At 42.1% G+C, this 25241-nt stretch overlaps 2 protein-coding genes across 2 annotated transcripts; both read right to left on the bottom strand.

The window, feature by feature from the left end:
* Window positions 1-74: 74 nt before the first annotated feature.
* On the bottom strand, window positions 75-241 carry LOC138295679 (uncharacterized). The gene has a single exon (XM_069234118.1). The coding sequence runs from the start codon at window positions 239-241 to the stop codon at window positions 89-91; it is 153 nt and encodes a 50-aa protein (XP_069090219.1). The 3' UTR covers window positions 75-88.
* On the bottom strand, window positions 75-24519 carry LOC138295678 (uncharacterized). Its single transcript, XM_069234117.1, has 2 exons — window positions 24299-24519; window positions 75-287 (listed from the first exon to the last, which is right to left on the bottom strand). Exon 1 carries the CDS (start codon window positions 24517-24519, stop codon window positions 24328-24330), a length of 192 nt encoding a protein of 63 aa, XP_069090218.1. The 3' UTR covers window positions 75-287; window positions 24299-24327.
* Window positions 24520-25241: the final 722 nt, after the last annotated feature.

Genomic DNA, 25241 nt, shown 5'->3' with positions numbered 1-25241 from the left:
ATTTCCCCTGAAATCCACAACGATCGAAAAACAAGCATAATAATTTGTGGAGGAAAAAAAGTAACTACAAAAAAGTCATTGGACCACTTTATTGATCATCTTTTTGCTGCTTTAATTCTGAGCTAGACCTGGCAGAGCTCTTGGCAAATTTCTGTATGATGTATGTCCCAAAATGGATGCCTAAAAACGATACCCCTGCGACTATGAACCAATTCTTCCGCAACCAGTTTTTCTGTTTCATGTCTGATGGTCGCTAGGTTTGTTGCTCTCCTTGAAGGATTTAATACCTGCAAAATAAGTTAATTGGTAAGTAGACGCACAAACTTAATTCTACATTAAACACAGGATATTATTTATTACAAATGTTTTTTGAAGTGTTGATCATCACAAATGTACTCCACTCCATATTTAGTTCATTCTAAAACAATTCCTGCACACAATCTACATGATGTTCAATTAAGAAAGGTAACATCCACAAAACCATTAAACTGATGTTACCCTCAAATCAAATTAAAACTTAATATGCAGTACAGCAGGATTGTAGTTAGTGACCCTAGCATTAGGTTGTTAAATCTAAGTCTTGGACTGGAGCAGTTCCCATCAATATTTATGCTGAAAGGGAGGGAGAAGGAACCTCCTTAGCCTACCCTCAGTTTCCCTATGACTAATGCAGTCACAATAAGACAGTGCTACTACCTTATCTATTGCCTAATGAGTGAATATTTGAAGACCCTAAAAATCTATTAGATTAATTTGTAGGATCCTCCCAGACAGGTACTACCGGTGGCATGCTTCATTATCGAATCTTCACAACCTGCACCTAGTGTGAGTGGACGGGATCATGCAATTTGTTAGCAAATAACTTTTTATGTTCTAAGGGATTCTGTACTAAACAGTTAAAATTGCCTGCCAGTTCCTCTACACTTTTGAGTACGTTTGGCAAGAATAAAAGCAAAGAGAAATGGTGGCTTCATAAAAGGTATATTATGACCCACAATCCACTGGTCAATATGTTTCAGCCCTACTCTCTGCCCTTCTGGGTCAACAGGCTTTTTTGAGGACCTCTCCTACCTCAATCCCTTTAAACAAATGGTAAATTTTACCACCTATTTGCAGTAACAGTGTTGATTATTTACACGTATGCAAGCGTGCATCTACACACCATGACCAGGTATTTCCTATGTCTGCAACTGCCAAATAAACGTTTAAGGCTCCATATGGTCACAGGACGAAGGTGGGCGCTGCAGTCACATTCTTCAAGATTCCACAAGCTACTCTGTACCTAGTTTGTCCTCCGTGCTTTGCATATTCCCCATCAACTCATCCCCCCTCTGTCTCTCACACAAACGTAGGCCCACACGGAAACTGTTTACAAGAGGACGGCTTAATTGCAAATGGTTCTAAAGCATTGTATTTCCAACAACTTCTAGCATGATTCATAAAAGGAAACAGCTATGATATGTTGATTGATCGTCAGCAGGAAGCAAGGGCAGAAAGGGTTTGCCATTAGGGGAAAGTGGGCTTACATCGGTCCAAAAACGGAGGTGGACCTACCTACATGCAGACGGACAGAAATGTAATCAGGAATATATATTTCCAGTGCTGACTTGAAAAGAAGAAACTACAATTACTAGTATGCAAAGTAAAAGAGAACTAGGTGAATGAGTCACAGACAACATGTAGAAAACTAGCAAGGCCAATACAGCATTCTTAGAATCAGACAGTCATGCTTGCGACTATCGAAAGGCTGGGGTGAGGAAGATGGTGGCATAAAGTCACTTGTAGAAGAAGTGGCGCATTATACTTATGCGAGACAGACTCCCTGTATGATAACCCACTTGTTGGTAAGGATGTGTGTGCTGCCACAAAGAGCATTCTTTTACGGAAGAAGATGGGCTAAACTATTGCTCACAGTGCTAGAAACAATCAATATTCTATTTTGGTTACTGAACATAAAACACACACAAGAAAACGTTTAGGAAACAGTATTTTTAATAAAGAGATGAAGGATTTGTCAAGATAAATTTAGGAAGCGCCCCTCTAAGCTGCATAAAAACACATTTGAGTGCAGATGACCTTTGCTGGAGGTGGGAGTACTCAGGATGTGATCTGTTGCACACATCCTGTGAGGTCCTCTGGGCTTACCCAAAACTGGATGACAATTGGGAAGGTGTCTGGGATGTACTACGTGAGACCAGTGACTTCCATTCCACTCTGCTGTTTTGACAATTGCTAGAAATGGGGCCTCTAGTTGGCAGTAGTTTTCACCCTGTCCAAGTAGAGACCCTCACTCTAGTCAGGGTAAGGGAGTAACACAGTTAAGATAACCCCTCCTCACCTCCTTGGTAGCTTGGCTAAAGCAGTCAAGCTCATCTAAGAGGCAATATGTAAAGAATTTGTACACACACACACAACACTACACAAGGACTCCACACCAGTTTAGAAAAATAGCCAATATTTATGTAACACCAAAGCGATTAAAAAAAAAGAAAAAAAAAAAATCCAAAATACACAAGGAAAGAGATCATTTTGTTAAAGTTTAAATGAGTCTTAGTCCATAGGAATCAATGGTATCTTTTTAGCACAAAGTATCTGGGATGCGTCAAAAACAAAGACAATGTAGGCCGCAGGGGAGGTGAGGCACCAAAAAAGCAAAGCAGTGTGTCAGTTCCTTACTGTGCAGAGGAGGTGATGCGCCGATTCTTTCCTCGCAGGTGAGGTGATGCATCGGTTCCTTACTGGCAGGGGAGGTGATGCATCGACTCTTTCCTTGCAAGAAAGGCAATGTGTTGATTTTTGGACATGGAGCCTCAGTTCCTTACTGTGGTAAGGGAAAGTTGTGAATTTGACACCCAGGGACAACACGTGTAAAATACAGACGCACTGTGATGATGGAACCGAGGTGAAACAGGTGCTGCATTGATTCTCCAGGCGCAGCACGTTGGTGCTTAGACTTTCTCCTTCAGGTCACCAGCTTACACTTCCAAGGGCCCAAGGACTGGAGCTGAGACAACTTGGCAAGTCAGGACTCTCAGCAGAAGAGCCCAGACACTGGCAGATTAAGTCTTTGATGTCCCTGAGACTTCTTAACAGGAGGCTAGCTCAGTTCAAGCCCTTGGAAAGCAGGAGGTAGAAAGCAAAGTCCAGTCCTTTCACTCCCAGGACAGAAGCAACAAGCAGCAGACACAACAAAGCAACAGGCAGAGTGGCAGTCCCTCCTACAGCATCCGGCTCCTCCCCCTGGCAGAATTTCCTCAGACCGGAAGGATTCTGTGGTGTCAGAGGTCCAGTACTTGTACCAATTTCTTGTCTCTAGAGTAGGCAACCTTCAAAGAGAAGTCTCTGTAGTGCACAAGATTCCACCTTTCCATGCCCTGGCCCCAGACACACTCCAGGGGGTTGGAGACTGCTTTGTGGGAGGACAGGCACAGCTCTTTTAAGGTGCAAATGTCAGTTCCTCACACCACTCTAGCCCAGGAAGGCCCATCAGGAAATGCAGGGAACACCTCAGCTCCGTTTGTGACTGTCTAGAATGACTTCACAAACAGACCAACTGTTAACCTGATCCAGACATGTATTCCACAGACAGGCAGAGGCACAGAATGGTTAAGTAAGAAAATGCCGACTTTCTAAAAGTGGCATTTTCGATATACAATTCAAAAACCCAACTTCACCAAAATATGTGTTTTTAAATTGTGACGTCAGAGACCCCAAACGTCATATCTCCATCTGCTCCCAATGATAAATTACACTTAAAATATATTTCAAGGCAATACCCATGTTACACTGGGGGAGAGATGCGCCTTGCAATAGTGAAAAATCGAATTTACCAGTATGTCACCATCAGGACATGTAAAACTCACCAGTACATGTCCTACCTTTTAAATGCACTACACCCTGCCCATGGTGCTGCCTTGGGCCTACCTTCGGGGTGACTTGTATGTAGTAAAAGGGAAGGTTTGGCCCTGGCAAGTGGGGGCGCTTGCCAGGTCGAAACAGCAGTTTAAAATGGCACATACAGACACTGCAGTGGCAGGTCTGAGACATGTTTACAGGGCTACTCATGTGGGTGGTACAATCAATGCTGTAAGCCCACTCTTAGCATTTGATTTTCAGGACCTGGACACACATAGTGCACTTTACTAAGGACTTACTAGTAAATAAAATATGCTAATCATGGATAAACCAATCACCAATACAATTTAGGGAGCACTTGCACTTTAGCACTGGTCAGCAGTGGAAAGTGCCCGAGTCCTAAAGCCAACAAACAGATCAGAAAAAAAATACGAGAAAGAAGGCAAAATGTATGGGTATAACCCTGCAAAAAGGGCCAGTTCCAACAACAATACTTCATGACTTCAGACTCTGATTACATTGTTGCCAATAAGCTAACGTATCGAGGCCAAGACCTTACTACAGCAAATATCTGCATACTACACCAGTGGTATTCACCAACACTGCTTGCACGGGCTGGATGGCCAGCAGAACTCTTCCGCCTCAAAAGCGTACCATAGATAAAATGGATGACCAACTCTCAGTTTCAGAGAATATGGACCCCCTTACTTAGAATATTTCAAGAGTCTTAATTAATGATGTGGCCCTTACACTCACTTTTCAGACATACTATGGCTATCACATACTTCAATGTATACAACAGCCTCTTGAACCCTCTCTAAAAAGTATGTCAAGGTATTCACTCCTTTCTTTGTCTATTGTGAGTTTAGTGTTTGAGTGACTAAGATCTATGAGAACCTGGCATTGGGTTACATATGCCTACAAGATTATGCATGATTTTGGGTGGGCTGCCTTGCCTTTCAAGCAGACAGTACCTCTCCCAACCCAGGGCAGGGAAAGGCACAATAGTGCCAAGCATATGCAGATCCCCATGTGGGCTATGTGCTGAAGGACACTTTACTTTGCTCTGGTTTGTGCTTCACCTATGCCTAATGTATTAATTTCTTACCGGTGATATCAGTAATGTGAGCTTGACATTTTACCATTATTTAGGTCCTATTTGCCATTCTGCATCGAGTGGACCAGAACTTACCAGCTGAAGCAGTCTTGCTCCATGCAGAACAAGCATTTGCAATGTAACGGGTATCGCGTTTGCTCATGTTAGAGCTGACAGCGTTGTAAACTCCTAACCCGACTTTTCACCTATCGGCAAAAGTGCATTTATGTACGTAACCTGAAAAAGTGCAATTAACTATGTAAAGCGCTCGACTTCTGCCAAGCGAAATCGCGCTAGTAAATTAGAGAAAATGTAGTCCACGAGCTGGACAGAAAACAGCGAGCCTCGCATGTTTTCTGTACTTGGTCGATGCGCTCGAGGAGGGCTAGCCACCGGAAAAGGCATGACTTTTCAAGGTCCTTCAGTTAACTGTACTGCATTCATTCACAATAGTTTGCTGCTGTATATACCTAGTTTGTCCTGTCCTCTCCGGATGACATTAACAGTGGGCACAATCAATATTCATGTACCGAGCCACTACTTCGCAGTAAGGCAATACCACATTTTATAGAACGGAGTTGTGATTGGCTGACACCATGATGATTCTGCAGAAGCTAACAATTTTCTGTGCAATAAAACTATATTAACCCCAGATGTTGGGGGAGAGTCAGATGACTTTCTGATGCTTCTATGGATACTGTCCATTTCTTATCGAGTTTGCTGCTCACTTGGAATGTAGAATAATTGTGATTTGCACTTTAGTCAGGCTCTTCTTATGGGTTGTCTGGATTATGGGAATGCTTTGATGGTAGTTCAAAACATGGCTGCACCCCTTGGTCTGTAAGCTTCGACCAGGCTCCCTGTCGCTCCCCACGGTTATAGCCCTTCACCAGCTCCTGGTGAGTAAACAATCCTTATTCAAACTTCCCTGTCTTGCTCACAAAATCTTTGGTTGGTAAGGGTCCGACCTACCTACAGCAGAAACTCACTCAGTACTGCCCGAGCAAGAATCATAAATTGAAGGTCAAATTGCTGCTGTGTCCCGCCGCATTCGCACTTGAAATAAGTCAGTCTTCCTCCCACCTCACCCCTCACTACTTGAATAAGCTTCCTTTTCATATTCATTTCTGCTTACAGTTTGGCTGCTCTAAAAAGCTTCTGAGGACCTGGTGGTTCTAACTGGTTGTCTTGTTTGGATTCAGTGAAGCACTGAGATACCCCTTTGGGAGTGAGTCGTTTGCACTATACTAAGTTCCTGTAACATAATGTGACATATTGACCTATTTACTGAGGGCCTTCACGGCACAGATTCTTGGTACCTTAATGATTCTCTACCGCATCTTTCAACTTTAAAAATTCTACTCCTGATCTAGATCTAGCCTGTCCTTACTTGACAATTTTTTTATATGTTGTAAGGTGTCTTTTCTGTGGTATATTGCCTCACGAAATTGAGGTTTAAACCCGCCTCCGAATCACCCACCTTTGGGTGTACTGTTGAGGTAATATTTTGGGGTGTACAATTTTATGTGTTCTTCACACCAACATAACTTAGGGACAGCCCTGGACAATCTCAAAGCATGGATAGAACATGGACAAAGACTGCCTACAGCAATGCAGGGACAACTATAGATTACTATAATGGTGATATTGCCTAGATTTGGTATTTATTCAATAATATCCTGTTTCACACACCCAAGGAGTTTTTTTTGCCAGTTCTTTCAGATGTTCCTGCAAAAGGTTATAGTGCACATTAAATGGGAAGCTCTTATCCAGCTTATGTAAAAAGGGGAACTGGCAGTACCTAACTTTTATCTCTTATCTGGCTGTACAAGCTTATAATGCATACTACTGGCTGAGCGCACATGAGCGGATAGAGCAGTTAATTGCTGAACCTTAGTTGCTACACTCGATAATATGCAGACAAGTAGCAGTTAGGAGAGATGATTTTGATGAAATTGAGGTAATTGGCTGGGTGTGGTGGGAGTTAGTGAAGAAGGCTAGTGTATGATGTCTTATTTGTCATTATTAAAAACAAAGTATAGTCATCTTCTTCATCCCTTCCCCAGGCTGGAGAAGCATGTTGAAAAAATGCTGAAATTATGGGCATAAATGCACTGGTGACTGGTTTCCCAATGGGTCCTTCATGGACTTTGTCGAATACAGAAATAGGTAAGGCATGACCATAATGATGCTACTACTGTATTTTGGAAATAGGAAGAAGCAAGGTCCACTCGGGAAGAGGAGTTAGGATAATCAACGCATGTTGGACATACAGCTGCAGGCAAGGTAAAGCTATTCCATTAAAATTATATAAGAAAAAAAAAAAGAAGAAAAACTGACGACATTTTAATTTTTTCTTGGATATACCTTACTCCGGAGTGTATGGCTAGATTACCGGATGGGAGCATTGTATAGTGGAAAGAAAAAAACAAAAAAAATACCAAATGGAGGAAAATAAATGCCTTTCTTTCATATTGCATGGCTATGCTGTCTTGTGTTTAGAATTTAGGGTATTTGCTTGATTTGTAAACTAAGATGGTTGAATATGTGATTGTTCTGTTTCCTGAGCTGGATAAAATCCCCTCTGGCTCCGTGAGGCCTGCGTTCACAGCAACAGCTGTGACCAACTTTGGAATGTTGGAGCTTCGGGCTTCTAACGGCCATTAGAAGCCCAGAGCACTCCATTGTTTTCAGTGGAGCTCCCAACATTCCGATGTTTTAATAGGAATTCCAGGGTATAAGCCAAATGTTTGCTAATCACTGTACCATCCTCCCCAATTGTTTCTTTGGCCTCCCTGCAAATGGATACCTAGGCAGACTGGCTCCCATATCCACATTCTAGATTGTGGGAAGTCAAAGCACTTATGAACACAATTGCAAATAAACATAACACAATTACTGTTGACTATTGCAATTCTCCACAAAGTAGATTCCATTAGGCAATGGACCTTAAAATTAAAAGCCCCTCTGCATGGATCCTAAAGTAGGGTAACATATTGTCACTACATTAACAGTGAAATTCCTCCGACATGTAATTTGACAATCTACCTCATGAAGCATTCCTCATTAAACACATTTCTTCTTAAATAAGCCATTGTATGGCTTACCTCAATTTAAACACACATTGAATGTGAATTGGGTAATAGGGATGCCGGTGAACTGAATAGTGTAGGGACTGCAAGACAGCACCTGTGAACCATACACTAATAACCTGCTCCACACCCTTGCTAAGTCCCAATGCTGGCATAAGATACTCTGCTTTTCAACAAACCTATTCCCACTCTCCCCAGGTAATAGTGAAATAGGTAGAAAGGTATAGGCAACTATATGAAATTGGTTGTGGAGGTTCAAGGGTGTTTAGACAGTGCAGAGCCATGGCCCCTCATTAGATGTTCAGTGATCATCTAACAAACATGCCAGCCTTGAGGTCACCATTTTCCTTAGGGTGCTATACCAGTGGAGGGATACAGAGACATAATAACCCAATAGGTGAATCTAACCACTTACATGAGTAAACTCCAGCCAAAAGCAATGTCAACATTGATGCAGTATAATGAAGGCAAATAAGGAAAGTTTCATTTTCTTTGCAAAGTTTCTTGCATGTATAGCAAGATTCTTGTCTGTTTAAGTGTAGGTACTATATTCATGTGATCCAGACTGATCATTAATGTGGTTTGCTTTTTCATGCATAATCGTTAGGGAAGGGGCTTGCTCATTCTGGGCAATGCAATAATTCTCACTGGTGTTTTTCTTTCAGAATAATAGCCGGGCTCTCTCCCTTCTTGGCACTCTTCCGTGTGGTATGAAACCCTTCTATCAGACATACTCACTTCCTTCTGCAGGTGTGGTGTTCACAGTATTTCTGCAAGCAGACTTCAACTGCAGGGGTCTTGATTGATTGTATAATTGTTTTACATTATAATATTATGAAGTTGGATATGCAATAAACTTGGTCCCTTTTTCCAAACTTAAGCTCAGAGACTGAACCTCCATTTGTATTGCATCGTCTTATGCCTGTTTAAGTCTGCTGGTCTGTCCTTAAGCATTTAAGCTACTGCATCCAGTTTCTGAAACTTCATTTTTAGTTGAACAGCGTTTATAAAATTTAGATTTGTTTTTGACAGAGTGTATGGCCGTGGATTATTTCCCTTTCATCTTCCACTTGAGACTGGGAGCATGGTAGCCATGTTGCCTTTAGTTTACTGGTGTTTTAGTCTTTTTATTTATGGATAATAAAGCATTTGTACTACAACAAAATGGTCAAGTAGACCTTGGGAAGCAAGACAGCTAAATATATATTTAACAGCGAGACCCAGCACTTGTTTGAGTCCACTTTTAACAAGAGAAGAAATTTCCTTGTGTATCTCATATCCTCATAATGCACCATGCGTCAAAATTATCACAGTCAGATCTTCTTAAAAAATATATGTCTTTATTAATTCCTCTGTGATTGTCCATATTTACATTTAAAAGTTAATCAAACTAGCCATAGCCAAGCTTGTTTGTCGCCGAACGGAATCATGTTAAGGAGAATATCATATTTAAATCGTAAGCCCTGAAGAAGTCCGTTGGGACGAAACGCGTAGGCTATGGCTAGTTTGACGAAGTTTTGAATGTATATATGGACAATCACAGATGAATTAATAAAGACAAAAATCTTTTTAAAAAGACCTGACTGATGGAATAAATTTTGACACATGGTACATTATGAGGTACACAAGGAAATGTCTTCTCTTGTTAAAAGTGGACACAAACAAGTGCTGAGTCTCACTGTTAATTGTAGTACCAGAAGTCCTGGTGACTGAAGATTAAGTGGTTGGCCCTCAAGACTCATGCACAATCAACATTCACTAACTATTGATGTAATTAAATGTAAAGGTGCAGCAGCAATCACCTCGGCCCCTTAGTTGTATATATGAAGCTAAATATATATGCATTGAAGATCATTGCCGATGAATGGCAATATAGCTGAATGCACATTACACATAAGGAGAATGTTTGTGAATGTACAGCACTACATGACACCAACGGATGCTTACTGGGTAAATAACATTTTTCATTCAATGGCATGTATGGCTGTAGGTATACATGCTATGCAGAGATTGTAAAGCAGTCCCACCATGATAGCGATGGGTAGCCTATGGGAGGTGCAGTTGACTGGAAAAGTTGTCTTAGTACTGCTTGTCCTACATTGCTGGCATGCAAGACATCTACACAATAGTGTTTTGTAAATGTATGTGGTATAGACAATATAGCTTTCTTACAAATGTCAGCTATGGGTATATTTCCAAGGAAAGCCATAGTGGCTTCTTCCTTCCTGGTAGATTGTGCTCTGGGAGTGACAGGAAGTTATCTTTTTGCTTTAGCATAACAAGCCTGAATACATTTTACTATCCACCTAGCTATGCTGCCTTTGGCTATTGGATGGCCTTTATGAGGCAGTGAGAAAGCTATAATGAGCTTTTAGTCTTTCTAAAGTCTTTAGTACTATCACTGTAGAACATTAATGCACGCTTAACATCTAAAGTGTGAAGGGCTCTTTTGGCAACTGAGTCAAGCTGCAGAAAGAAGACTGGTAACTCAATCGATTGATTAATGTAGAATTAAGACACCACTTTAGGGAGGATCTTCGGATTAGTGCGAAGAACCACTTTGCCCTATGAATTTGGAAGAATTGTTCTTCCAAGGCTAGGGCCTGGAGCTCACTGACACGTCTGAGAGATGCGATAGCAATTAAAAAAGCCACTTTCCATGAGAGGTACTGAAGAGGACATGAGTGAAGTGTCTCAAAAGGAGGTTCCATGAGCCTGGTAAGGACAATATTGAGGTTTTGTAACTGTGATGGAGGCACTTTTGGTGGAAATACCCATTAAAGGCCTGTACCTGCTTTGATCACTGGAATTCTAAACATGGATGTATGTTGTCTGTTTTGTGAATATGCAGCTACAGCTGCGATATGTAAGCAAATGAAGGTGTAAGCTAAATTTGCCTTTTGTAGATGAAGCATGTAGTAGACAACGTATTTGACAGTAGCTTTATTTAGATTAATGCATTTGGGTTGACAGTAGCAAACAAAGCCTTTCCACTTTGTGGCATAACATGCTCTGCTAGTGGGTTTAATCTTCTTGTGGGGACTACTGAGAGGTCCAGTAGTGTGGTGAACCAGGGTAACCACGCCCATGTGCGAGCTACAGGGATCATGTTGAGAGATCTCGTCCTGATCCGTCAAACTAGAGATGAATGAGAGGGAGAGGTGGAAAAGCGTAAGCAAATATCCCTGATCAGTTCATCCACAGAGCACTGGCCTGGGATAGAGGATGTGGGTACCTAGAGGCAAAGTTTTGGCATTTTGTGTTTTCTGCTGTGGCAAAAAGATCTATTTGAGGTGTTCTCCACTTCCAGAAGTATTTTGGAATGAGTTGTGGGTGGTGTTCCTATCCCTGAACGTATTGCCACATCCTGCTGAGCAGGTCTGCAAAGTTGTTATACACTCCTGGGAAATACTCTGCCATTGGGTGAATCGGAGAGTTGTGACAAATTGGAGTGACCATGCCCCACCCCCTTGTTTCTGAAGGTAGCTGTCATGTTGTCTGTGAGGACTAAGACAACTTTGTGAGAGAGGGGATGAAGAAATAGCTTTCAGGGCTAGAAATACTGCCCGAAGCTCAAGGAAATTTATGTGCAGGGGTTGATGATGTGGATCCTAATGGCCCTGTACTGAAAGTTCTCAAAGGTGAGCACCCCAGGCTGTGTGCGATGCCTCTATTGTCAGAATAACCCAAGGCACATGGTCTAGAAAAGGCTGCCCCTTTCAACAGGTTGGTGGTGTTCTATCATTGCAGAGCGAGTGACCCTGTAATTGAGCCACTGACGAGACAGACACTGCTGTAGGGGACGCAAGTGGAGTCTGGCATGTGGAACAATGGCAATGCAGGAGGACATCATTCCTAACAGGTGCATCACAGTCCTGATCTTGTATGATTAATTCTCTCGAGACCAAAGGGGGAGAGACTGAACGTTTTGAACAAGAGTCAAATCGGGGTATGCTATCCCTGATTCTGCATTGAGAATAGCTTCTAAATAAGGCTGTATCTCAAGAGGCTCAAGGCAGGATTTGAGAGAGTCAAGTGTGAAACCAAACATGCGAGGAAGGTCCACTGTCATCAGAGTGTGATGTTGGCATTTATGAGACAGTTGTCTAGGTAGGGCAGTAGTTCCCAAAATGTGCGCCACAGCACCCCGGTGCGTCACCAAAACCAGCCAGGGGCGCCGTGGTCAAAGTTGCAGAGCTCAGTCCATAATCTATGTGACTTATCATGTCAGTGTGTGTTCTACAAGACTATTAATGCTGCACACCTTATTGTTCATCAGTTATTATAATAGCCACTAGATGACAGTAGGAGTGCACACCTGAAGACTTGGGAGCAGCAAAAACATCTAGATACAAAAGAAAAACAACATCCTACAGCGAGTTTTCATCAAGCCTCTCTGAACAGCTGGACATCCTCGCAACAGCATATCACAGTATTGTGAACCATGCTTGATCAAGCAGGAACTAAAGCAATGCTTGGCCATAGCGAATGAGGCGAGAAACTGCTGGAGGCTGCAGTGTTGTGCAACACACAGAGAACAGCAGGATTCAGGCCAGATAGGAAGCAGGCGACGTTTCCCCGACACTAAAGGGGGCTACTTGGTATTCCGTATGGACACTGTGCAAGAGCAAAACGCTGTTACAGTCAGGTAGTTTATGGCTGAAGTAGGCCTACTGCCCTACTCTGTGCCTCATAGCATTTGTTGTGATGGGCAGAAGAAAAATGTGAATGACATCACAGTAGTCTAATGGATGAACAGGGCTGACAGAAAGTCCCTGAAAGTATGTATATTATATATATTTTTTTATTTATTAAAACCAAAAGGTTTTGAGTCATGCCCGACCAAAAACATACAAGTTGAACTATGCAGTTTCTCCTTATCCAGGAGATGTCCACTGCACTGTCATATTCGGATTTAGAGGCCCCTCTTGAGGGAGAATATGGTCTCAAAGCAAGGACCCATCTAGCTATGCAACATCTGTTTCTGCAGGTTTATAGAGAGTGAATTTGACCCTCCCCTCCCCCACCCCACCACTACCCTGCCAAAAAAAGTAATGTAATGAGGAGCCGCGACCAACAGCCAATTGATCAAGGGAGCTGCCGGGCGAAACAGTTTGGGGACCACTAAGGTAGGGGAATACATGTACATTTTGTGTTCTGAGATTTTTTGCTACTACTGCTGAGTGTTTTCTGAAGACCCGGGGAGCTGTGGTGACTCCGAAAGGAAGAACCTTGAATTGGTAGTGCTTGTCTGCAAATTACAAATCTGAAATATTTTCTGTGTGCAAGGCAGGCGGGGATATGAAAGTAAGCATCCTAGATCTAGGGCTGTCAAAGTTGTAAGAGGGGGATAATGTCTTGAAGAGTAACCGTGTGAAAGTGTTCGAATAGAATGTAGTGGTTTAAGGGCCCTAGGTCCAGAATGGGCCAGAGAGAGCTGTCTTTTTTGGAAATGAGGAATTACAGGGAGCATACTCCTGTTCCTCGGTGTTGTAGGGGAACTGCCTCTATGGCCCCTTTGAGAAGAAGGGATTGTACCTCTTGTTTGAGAAGTAGGTTTCCTTGAGGGAACTTGTGTGAGCAAGGAGGAATGTTTGGAGGCGTGGTAATGAGCCCCAGACAGTAACCATGTTGGATAACATAAAGGACCCATTGGTCAGAAGTGATGTTGACCCACTGTGTATGGAAATTTTAAAGTCGTCCCCTGACAAGTGTGGAGTGGGGGATGGGAAGAAGTACGTAGTCACTGTTCTGATGTTGATGTAGAGGTGCAGGTGGTGGAATTCTTACCTCTACCTCGGGTGCTATTACCTCAATAGGCTCCTCTGTAAGAGCTTTGCGCGTATGAACTGGAAGGCGGTATGACATGTGCGGTGGAGGCCTCTGTATTGTAACCACCTCTGAATGTGGGGCGATGAAAATAACTCCTTTGGGAGGGGGACTGTAAAGCACCCATGGATTTTGCAGTGCCCGTGTCTATTTTCAGCTTCTCAAGGGTGGAGTCGACTTGAGGTGCTACTTGTCGAAAGGCATATTGAGTACCACTTGTTGTACCTCTGGTTTAAAACCTGATCATTGAAGCCAGGTATGTCTCCTTACTAGGATGCTGGTGTTGATACCCCGTGCAGCCGTGTCTGCGGCATCTAGATCACATCTGATGGCGATATTACTGATTGTCTGCCCCTCTATGACAATCTGTTGTCCCCTTTTTCGGTGCTGATCTAAGAGGTACTGAAGGACCTCCTCCATCTCATCCCAGTGAGCCTGATCATATCTCACAAGTTAAGCCTGTGAGCTGGCGATGTGCCAATGATTGACTGCTTGCACAACCACGCTTACCTGCAGCGGCAATCCTTATCCTCTCTTTGTCTGGAGAAGGAGAGTCCTATGTGGCCTAACTATTGGCCTGTTTGTGTGTAGTAGTAGCCACAGAATCTGGAGGGAACTGTGGTTTTATGTAAGGTGAATTAAATGAAGTAGATTTGTATATTTTGTGTACTCTAGGGATGATAATCCTAGAGCGGACTGGTTCCTTTAAAATTTCTTCCACATGACGAAGCATTGCAAGGAGCAAGGGGAGGAACTGGATATCCCTAGGTCTGGACGTTAGGATATCAAAAAAGAAAATCTTGCTCAATGAGGTCCCTGTGCAGCTCAACATTGTGGAATGTGGCAGCTCAAGCTATTACTTGCTGGTGAAGGTTGTGTGGGGTATAAATCCAGATCTGTGAAAATAATGGGATCAGAGTCGTATGTGTCCCATGGATTTGTGTCCTGCTGTGTCCCATCCAAACCTTCTCCAGTGAATAAAGGGGAACCTTGTGGTGTTCGATCTCCTGCAGTAGGAGAGGCAGGAGAATGAGGAGGGGAAAAGAAAAAGGCTTATGAATAGTGGTGGTAGCCTTTTCCTTAGTCTTCTTTGAAGTTGGTGAAGTATCAAGAGCCTCCTGAAAGGATAGTTTCCTCTTGAAGGTGATCGGGTGGAGGAAGCAATAATGTGCTCTGTCCCCTCCTGGATGTTGAGGTGGCACTAACGAGCATCCATGGTCTCCAAAATGGGTGTAACGGGAGATGGTGTGGTCGAAAACGGACTACAGCCTTTCGGCTCCGAAGATGTTGAATCCCTGGATATTGGTTGGCGTCCTTTTGTCAGAGCCGATGCGGAAGTGGAGCTTGTTTGGCTCATTGCCGAAGTGGCTGGTGCCGAAGGACCAATGGGAAAAGCCACAACATCTCGGACCGATGATTTTGAGGTCTGTGCCAAAGACATTGTCTTGGCCTTGGCACTTTTTGATGCCGAGCCGGAGGACTGGGTATCCAAGCCTGTTCTACAGAACCAAATGCAAAAAGAACAAGTGATGGACGGAATGCTGAACAATGTCAAACATTCACCCCCAGTACAGAGATCTAGGCCTATATCCATCGTTTTTTTGCTGCCCATGCCATTCCAGTTTGGACCCAGCCATATGCAAATCAGTTTTGACCCTGTCCCCCATGGGAACAGTCCAGCCCGAACTACCAGGCCAGGTCTTTCCTGGACTGGAAACAAGCATCCTGGGACCGGTTTCAGGGTTTCACCCCTCATCCGCCATGCTAGCTTGAATCCAGTGGCATGGGAAGCACGGGGTGAGTCTAGGCTAGCAGGCTCGTTATAGTTTGACTTGTTGAAAGATTGGAGGAGTCTAAGCAGGCACAGACTTTAAATATGTTGGCTAAGAATTTAGGACCAGTTTTGAGGAGGATTTTTAACAAGAGACAGGCACATTTTAAAGTAAAGTGCGGCTTTGACACAGAGCCAGTGTAACCAGCAGAGATATGATCCATTTTTTTGAGGTTGAATATTGCTCTAACAAAGTATTCTGTGTTTTTGGAAAGGGGTAAAAAGATTTTTGCATGATGCACAGATAGGGAGAGTTTCTATAGTTCAGGTGTGACTGGATGGACACATTTGCCAAGCTATTTTTGGCAAAAGGAGGAAAATAGCATTATTTGTCTCAGGTCACACATCTGCAACAACTATGATTTCGTGATGTTTGAAATGAGTTTTTCAAGATTAAGGTCAGAGTCCAGCAATTACCTAGATTTAGAGCTGAGGAAGCTGGGGTGTGGCAGGTTGGTTCGGCAGGGTAGGATCCAAAAAATATCTGGAGTTAAAGATCGGAAGATTTTAAATTTTTTGGCTGATTTAACAAAATTAGTATTCATCCATGAAGCAATGGCATTTAGTAAGCCCAGGCGGCCCGAGACTGAGTTTGTGTATGTTGTTTAGGCTGATTAAGATTCAGGTGACATCAGCATAGAGGTAGATTTCAAACCCAAATTGTTTAATCAGTAAGGCTACAGGCTAAACGTAAACCAATTGGTTAACCAATACTGGAGGGAGACAGAGAGAGAGAGTGGGAGAGAGAAGAGGGAGACAGGAGGGGGGTGTGTGTGAAAAATGTAACCCTTGAGGAATGTCAAATTAAAGTAGAGTAATTTAGGGGAGGGGGTGTAACTGTTCAACTGAGCACTGTTTTGAACTGGTCAGAAATAAAAGATTTCAGCTAGAAGGCGGCTTCCTCTCTTCTCTTCAAAGCTGAGAGGCTGCTTAAGTGAATCTGGTGGCAAAAAAGCAATAGGTAGGTCTAGTAGTATAACCACTCCTGAGCTTCCACTGTCAACAATCCATCCCAGATCATCAATGGAAGAGAAAGTGACAATCTTGGCACAAAAACCAGACCTAAAAAGGCTTGTGAGGTACCTAAGATGTTATTTTGGTCAACAAAGTGTTGCAGCTGTTTAATGACAAACTTTTACATTAACCTGGCTATGTAAAGGAGGAGAGAAATGGGTCGAAGGCTGGCCAGATCTGACAGGTCAGATTGTGTTTCTTCAAAAACTGGTGTTGAATGGCTTTTTTTTTTTTTTTTTTTTTAATTAAACAAAAAGTTAAGAGTGGAATCTGCCCTTCCACCAGGGAACAATTAATGAGGGAAATGAAGAGGGTTAGGATAGACCTGTAAGATTTAATCTGTGCTGCAGGGTGGCATTCCATTGGGAAACCAGAGGCCATGCTACAGTTAATAAGGGCAAGGCATTCATCCTCTGTGACAAAAGTGAACTGCATCAGACCCTCGCATTGCTTTCTATGTTAGAGGGTGGCTCAGTTATATTAATCATTATTTTGTGGCAGGAAGGATTACCGGTAAAAAGGTTATTTTGCAGGTCTTCGCTGATTTTCTTAATTTTGACATAGAAAAGGAGTGAACTAATTCCTAGTAGGGTTTAATTTTGTTAGCTATCCTAGGCGGGTTGAAAAAGGGGTCATATTTTAAATACTTTGGAGGTGTTATTTTGAGCCTGTAATATTCCACAAGCATATTAAGTTTTTTGTCTGACAAGGTAGTTATACTTACACATTTGTCTACATCTTTTCCTTAAAATTTGTTTTATAAGTTTGTCTCTGCTTTAAGGGGCTCACTGAACCAGGGTTTGGTTAAATGTTTAGTTTTAACTAGTTTAGGCACAAGAGAGGCAATCATCTTCTTTGAGGACAGATGGTTCTGAAATGTTCCTATCCCTGCCTCCAGTCATATCACCTGGATCCCACCAAATGCACCATATCCTCTGGCACAGATGGCAAAATCTAAGAAAGGGGGCCACCTCTGCCCCACCATGCAGAATCCAACCTGGCCAAGGCTTAGAATTTCTGCACTGCTCCACTGGTGAAACACCTAACAGGCTCCAGGTAAATTTCAAGTTTTGAGTATTATCCTACTGTGTTGGTCCTTCATATTTTTTCAAGAATATTTCAAAGTACTTAAATCTCTGGTGCTGTCGTACATTATTTGGAGGGGCTTCTTTGAAGCAAGTCTAAGTACTGATATTAGTTCAGAGCAATTAAATCTTGGACGGCTGATTGTCAGTGGATACCTTGTAAGCATTGTTGAAGACAGATTTGTTTTTGTACATCAGCTTGTTGAAGAGTATGTGGGATTGGATGACTGCAGTCTAAGAAAATGTTGAGCTTTCAACAACACAACCTGGCTTCTTCCTTAGGAAAAGAGAAAAAGCTAAAAAAAAATAATAATAATAATAATAAAATCTGGGTTCCACAAGGGTGTAGAATTCCTACAGCTCGATGCCCAAAACATATTGTTTGGGGTCAAGGAAAACAAGTTTTCATGTTTATTTTGCCCTTTCGTCAAATGGGCCAAACACCCTTCAGCACAAACTCTTTTGCTGCCAGTTTACAGTACCACATTATGGATCTGTAACTGAGCAGTCGGCAGTTAAGGTAAGACTTTTACCCATGTACTCATGCAGTCTGAACTTGTATTTATGGTTCAGTAATGCAAAGCCTTTGTTATTAGAGTAAGTGCTCCAAGGAAATGCTGTAAACTATGACTGTACTGCCAGCAGTGGTTCTAGTACAAAAATGTATACACCCTTTTGAAAGTTCAACAATGAGGCTACATATAATGCTCCCAGAATGCCATCTGAATAAATACAAATACTCGCAGAAACTTGAAAGTAAGAGTTAATTGTTTGTTTTCAAAATAAAATGTACACTAAAAAAACATGCAACTTGAAAAAGTAACAATTTGATAAACTACTGTGAAATGTAAAGTATTTTTTCTATCTTTCTTTGCTTAGTAAAACATGTTGGCCACATGCTGGTAGTCCCAAAAACTATTTTTAATGGAAGATCAGTGTACAACCAATTTCAGCAAGATTATGAGGAACACGAACATAAACCTGCATTGGCCAAGCCAATAGTTCTGGTGTGGTTGTCAGGCTTTTGGTTTTGTCAATGCATGTCTAGTTTTGACAAACCCCAACCAACCCCCCCCCACCCCCAATATAAACACCAACAGTGGCTAAAAGCAAAAATATTTTTCAATTTCAAAAAGCACCAATTACCACAGAAGTCCCTGGGACTAAAATAAACTACGCTACTTTGTGTGCTAATATGCTTCTTTGTCACAGTGAAGTGAGCCAAATATTAGATAGGTAATTATAATTTTAATAAAAAACTAAAAGGTGTTGGTTAATATCTGCCCCAATAAGGGGCCCAATTCTTCAAGTCACAAAAGTGAACCCATGGTGTATGTCCTTACATTAGTGCAGATTTGAGGCTTTCCCGAATTAACAGAAGTAAGCACGGAAATTGTTCTCCTAGAAAATGTTTGAGAACTGCATTTTAGCACGTGCAAATGTGCACAATTAGATTTGTTCACATGAAAATCTGCTGAGCATTTCAGGCTCACCTTCCCTACAACCCCTTTTTACCCCATACAGGAATAAGTTTGACTTCTACCCTTGTCATGAGGGAATTTCCAACCTTTCTCAGTGTAGGAAGAGATTAAAGAAGAGCTATTTAAAACCTTTATCAACAGCAGTTTTTAGGTTTGGCCCAGGGCCAAAAGGGCATTCCAAACCTGGAACTACCACTTCCCGCTATTTTCAGCTACAGTTTGTGGATTTGCGAAAAGGTGGCAAAATGAGGGGATTGCTAGTATTCAAATCCTGCAGTAGGTCCCAATACCATTGGCTGCCCTGGCAGAATTTAGAAGTTGCCTGGGCTTTGCGTGAACCACGCAAAGTTTAGATTATTCCCGTTGGGTGCCCTGGAGTACCTGCCAGCCCAGGAACTCCTAACGGTGGGTCTCCCTTGGGTGACCAACAGTGTTCGGTATCTCAGAATCCAAGTAAGGAGGAATTCCAAACCGTTTCATGGGCTAAATAAGGGCAGGGCGATGATGGTTCATCAGAAGAATACTGGAACACTCTCCGGCTCTCCCTGATGGGTAAAACAGCCTTTGTCAAGATGATACTTTTGCCTCCGTGTCAGTATATTTTCCAGGCATTCTTATGATATACTCTGACAGACTAGTAAGGAACTAGACAGACTTATTGTGGAGCTACTCTGGGCCACTGGGAAGAAGAGGATTGGTCTTGCCACACTCAAAAGGACTTGGAAGAGGGGTGGTATACAGGTGCTTTCTATGGAATTCTATTACATGGCTGCCCAACTACAGCGTGCGGCACACTGGCTGGATTGTTTGGGGGGAGGCGGAGGGCAGTGCAACTTCGTGCCATCCATCATGGAACAGGTTTGCAGAGTGTGGGAGCAAATGGTCTGGAGAGTACTGAGACAGGCTCCATATGCGCTAGATCTATTTATGTGGACTCTAAAACCCTTCGTAAAAATTGCACAGCTAATGTCCGTAGAGCACTGGAGAGCTGGGGGCTAGAGGATTTATACCTAAAGGACTGGTTTGTCACATTAACAGATACCACTGCTAATTTTAACTTCGGGACAGGGCAGGTCTTACAATTCACAAAAATGTTAGCCACAGCATGGGGAATGTATGGGCCTCATTCCTAGAGGTATCTCAAGAGGATCAGATATTGGTGGCATTATTTAATCAGGCGGGGGTACGGTGGCTGATTTTGCAGGTTTATTGGGCATTGTGGGAAGATACTCCTTCGCCCGCACTGCCAAACCAGAATAGGTGGCATGAGGCCATGGGAGAGCAGCCAACACTCGGAATTGGGGACCATATACGAAAGGGTGAGAGGAACATCTACCAACACCTGCTTTAAGCTAATTCAGTATAATTTTGTGCACCAAGTATACTTGGCCCCGAAACCGCCACACACTATAAATCCCCAACACGCTTCCTCTTGTCTTCACTGTTCCATGGCTGGAGCTGATTTTCTGCACATGGTGTGGGAGTGCCGTGTCATTAGGTTCTATTGGCAAGCAGCGGTAGCCAGGGTGAAGAAAGACTCAGGATGGTTGCTTACTTTGGGTAGTAGACTATGCCTACTGTAAATGGTCCCAACTCGCAAACAGAAACATGTTAGCAGGTGATCATATAAAGTTTAATGCACATGCTGACCCATATACAAAGCCATGCAAAATACAGTCAGACTATTTTCTTTGGTAGTTTATTGCTGGCCAGAAAGGCCTCTTCTTTTAGCTATCCTTCTCAGCCAAAACGTGTTTTGTTATCTGGGGGTGTACTTATGACTTCATCAGCTGTTTAATTGGCTAATGAGACAGTCCTGATGAAGTCATAGGGACACCCCAGATAATGAAACAAGTGTTGGCTGAGAATGATGGTTAAATGGAGAGGCCAATCTGGTCAGGAATAAACTACCAACTAAAATACATTAGTGTTTAGAGTTCCGCGTGTGCCTTAAACTTTATGTGATTGCTTGCCAATCCTTGGATTGCAATTAAGGGAGTTGGGTGAATCTTCCCCTTTATGATCACCGCAATTGAGTAACTAGTATTCTCAAGACTGATTGTGATTTTCCTGTGAGCGCCTAGGATTTCTAAGAGAGCACCACTGCCTCTGGACTAGCTGAAGGATATGCAGAGAGGGCAGTAGCTGAGCAATGGCACTTGCGCATGGCACAGAGGCATAACAAGCTGGCTGATGACATGCAAGCATGAGCGGCTATGTTGGCTGAGCTGCTTGAGTCACAGGATGAGAGACTCCCTTGAGGAAATGAGTCCATGGGTTATGTCTGAGATGGATGGAATAGCAGGGTTGGTGCCCTGGAATGCAGGGGGAGGACGGGCTGAGGAGGGGGATTTGGCTGGGGGGTACAAAGCATCAGGGGGGATGCGAGTCTCAGGCATTATAATACAAGTATGCCCCTAGATCAGGATTGGAAATGTACTTGTAAGTGGATGTCCTATAACATTGCAGCCCAGGTGGTGTTGGGGAGAGGGAGTGCAAGGGGCTTCTTTTCTTAGGTTGTTTTGAACTCTATCACATCTACCTGTGACAAGAGTTGAAAATGTGTAATTCTACTTGTAATAAATGCCAGTAAAAATGTATACACTTAAAAAAATGTCAAACCCTGCAGTAATATGAGCTTGGTTATACTGTGGCACACCTTAGTCAACTTGTTCTCTTGAAAGGAAGCCCCTCATCAGTGGTCTTTTAAATTGTTTCCCACATTGCAGCCACTCCAGGAACAAAAGCCACCTTCTACTTGGATGATCCTAAACTCACAGTAAAGTTCAATTTCATAGGGAAAAGTTTCTTGCCTCATGGACGACTGCCTGAATTTTTTGGGTCAGAGAAGAGCAGAGCCCTTCTTGTTTATACAATTCACTATAGGACAAGTGAAAATGTCCTACTTGCTTACCAGATCCTACTGTCCTAAAGACTCCACTACCCAAAGGGTGACACAGTCAAGTACATTGGTCCAAACCTTGAATATAAAGAATAATACAGAGTCCGTGTCAGCTCAAGGCATGATGGTTTTCAGATGCCAACCTGTACAGGGAAAAGCTGAATGTTTAGTCTGTGGCTGCAAACACTTCAATAACAAGAGGAACCGTTGCACCTTCTTCATACTAGAAGGATCCATGACATTAAAAATGTGTCAATTTCAGAGGAAATCTGCTTGAGAGTGTCAAAGGACAGACTGACAGGAGATAAGATTACATGAACCGCTTCCCACACATGCAGATTTTAGTAAATAGTGCTTTGACTAAGTGTGTTACAGGCATGGCTGTGGACTTGGGGTGACAAGGGAGAGCACGGTCAGGCAAAATCCGACCCTTGCACGACCAACACTTCTTCAATACAGGGCTTTTAAGGTGAAAGGCACTAATAGTAGAATATTGAACCACAAAATACTATTCCCAATAACACCAATATTAATCAGATTAGACACCAAGAGACAGCTCTCCAAACAGCGAGTGCTACATTTTCATGAGTGCAACTGAAAAGATAATCGTTACAGAAGCAATATATTGAAGATCTTTCAAATTTAAAAATATTCACAATTTTGTAGCTTACCTAACTTGCAGAAAAAAGGAACCCCATGTACCCATGCACTATTTCAATAGGCACTGTGTGTTGTGTAGTAAAGCCTCATTATGTTTCTTTACAAAGCACAAATTGGCACTGTCACAGAGAAGCAAGTTAAATGAAGGGAACAACAGCAAAAAGAGCAAGGCAAAGCAAACCAGATGGGTTATCATTAAGAAAGGGGGAGAGGCAAATTGGAGATGACCCCTATGGGAAAACAATTGTCACATACAGAAATCCACGTTATTACCCATCAAAACTATAAGTGGGTTCTTTCACATAGAAGAAACTCAAAATGTAAACTACAGCTGGGCCACTAAGGGCAAAGCAGGCCAGTCTCAGAAAGGGTTACATTGAGCAGATATAGCAAGGTGAGATAGGATTGTGCTGGGTCTCAACATTAGAGGAACTGTTGGGTAGAATGGTCCTTCCCAGTACAAGGAACATGGCAGATGCGGCCTTGTGTGTGATTGCATCACCTACCTAACAGTAACTCAGTACAACCGTGCTAAAAGAGACAGTACAAGTGCTCTGGGTAAGTGGTACACAGCTAAGGCTCCCGATCCACTAAAAGAGCTGCCTTTGAAGTTTGGCATCAAGGTCCTGATCCTCTTGGAGAGATTATTTTGCCAAGTCAGCTGCTGTTACAAAACTACTGAAAACCTAAAGCTTTGCAGTGACTCTCGCTGAAGCAGCGGAACAAAAGAAAGATAATGGCTTATGGACTTTTAAGTCTTTTTCTGACCCATCATCATTTTGCACAGTGGTGGGTACTGCCCACAAATGCTGACATTATGAGAAGGTGCTAGGTATGATGAACACAGGCTGGAAAGCAAAACAGAATCTTTTTTAACAGTGATAGCACAAAATGAATGTTTCCCACGCAAATTTTGCAGTACTATGTTAAAAACTATGATAGTGCATACGCTTTCACCACAAACTAATCTCCTTCATGTAAGATTTTTTTTTTTTTTTTAATGTTAAAAAAATGATTGGCCGAAAGGTTTGATTGACAAACTACTATTAACAGAAAACCACAATGGGAGGGTACATATGGAGATTTTGATGCAAAGCACAGTGTTAGTCAACTGCATGGGTATGGCAGACATAAAGGAACACTGAGACCGTTAAATAAAATAAGCAATGCTTACCTGTTATTTCGGGGTATAATATGCTACAGTCTTTGTAATAAATAAGGCACATAACAGTTCGTTCTCTTTTCTTGGGAATTGCTACACTTCAAGTAAAAAACTACAAGCATACAGCGTAAGAAGGACTATATACATGCATACGGCGTAAGGTTAATTGCATTCTTCTTTAGAGTTACTTTTCTTTACATAAGACACAACTTTCTACAATGATATCAGTAGTTTTCACATTGGTTTATTACATTACACCGTTACTTTGGCTCAGTAAAGAAAGTTACTTACCCAATTTATAAATAGATACTGTTTGATTGCTATTTTTCTTTTGTTTGTTCTTTGCCTTGCATTACATAAGTCACAATAGCAGGCTCTGTTACAACATCCTCGGTTTTGGGGTGGAAAAGTGGATTTGTCTTGATGTTATACCAGCCCCAATGCACAAGACCGAGTCCAGTTCCCATAACAATCAAAACTTTATAGTTCTTCCAAATGTTTTTGAGGCCCATATTCTAGATTCCACCTGCACAAAAGTAAATTAGTTTTGGATTTTTAATCATATAAACATTAAAGAACAATGACAGCCTCAAACATGAGCATTCAAAAATATACTTATAGTAACCACATGTACCATGCTACGTTGAAAATCATACAGTTAATTCCTCTCAATAGAGATACCTAATTGATAATGTTTCTGATTTTATTGACTGTTGCTGTTCTTAGCCTGGTAACAAACTATTCTTCAGGGCCTGCACTTCCAAGTGGTTGTGCCAAATCATTGTAAATTCCCTTTTTTGGGCTGCAGAGCATACTCTAGAAAGTAAAAGCCAACTGTGCCCACGCAGCTCGCCCCTACATGCACTTAAATTTTTTTAAATTATTTTGTAAGCGCGAATGTCTTAAAATGACGTGACTACTATAGCGCCTTTATTTTTTTGTTTGTCTTCTTTAGCCATGCTGAACAGCATCAGGGATGCTAATATATATACACACACACACATTTATTTAAGTATTTATGTATAGTACTAAATGTTTACCTTTATTTAATTTACATTATATTAATGTTAGGTATTAAAATATTTGAGATTTACTGTTTTAAGCACTATACATACACATACACGTATCTCTCAAAAAACTATATTTTTGTATGTTTTTAATTAAATTAGTGTCAAATGATTTTTTTAAATATTTTGTATTTACCTTTATAAGTATAGGGAAACAATATTATTGC

This window comes from Pleurodeles waltl, chromosome 5, assembly GCF_031143425.1.
Source record: "Pleurodeles waltl isolate 20211129_DDA chromosome 5, aPleWal1.hap1.20221129, whole genome shotgun sequence".
NCBI classification, from domain to species: domain Eukaryota; kingdom Metazoa; phylum Chordata; class Amphibia; order Caudata; family Salamandridae; genus Pleurodeles; species Pleurodeles waltl.
The sequence above is the reverse complement of the archived record's forward strand: the minus strand, read 5'-3'. Positions and strand labels throughout refer to the sequence as shown.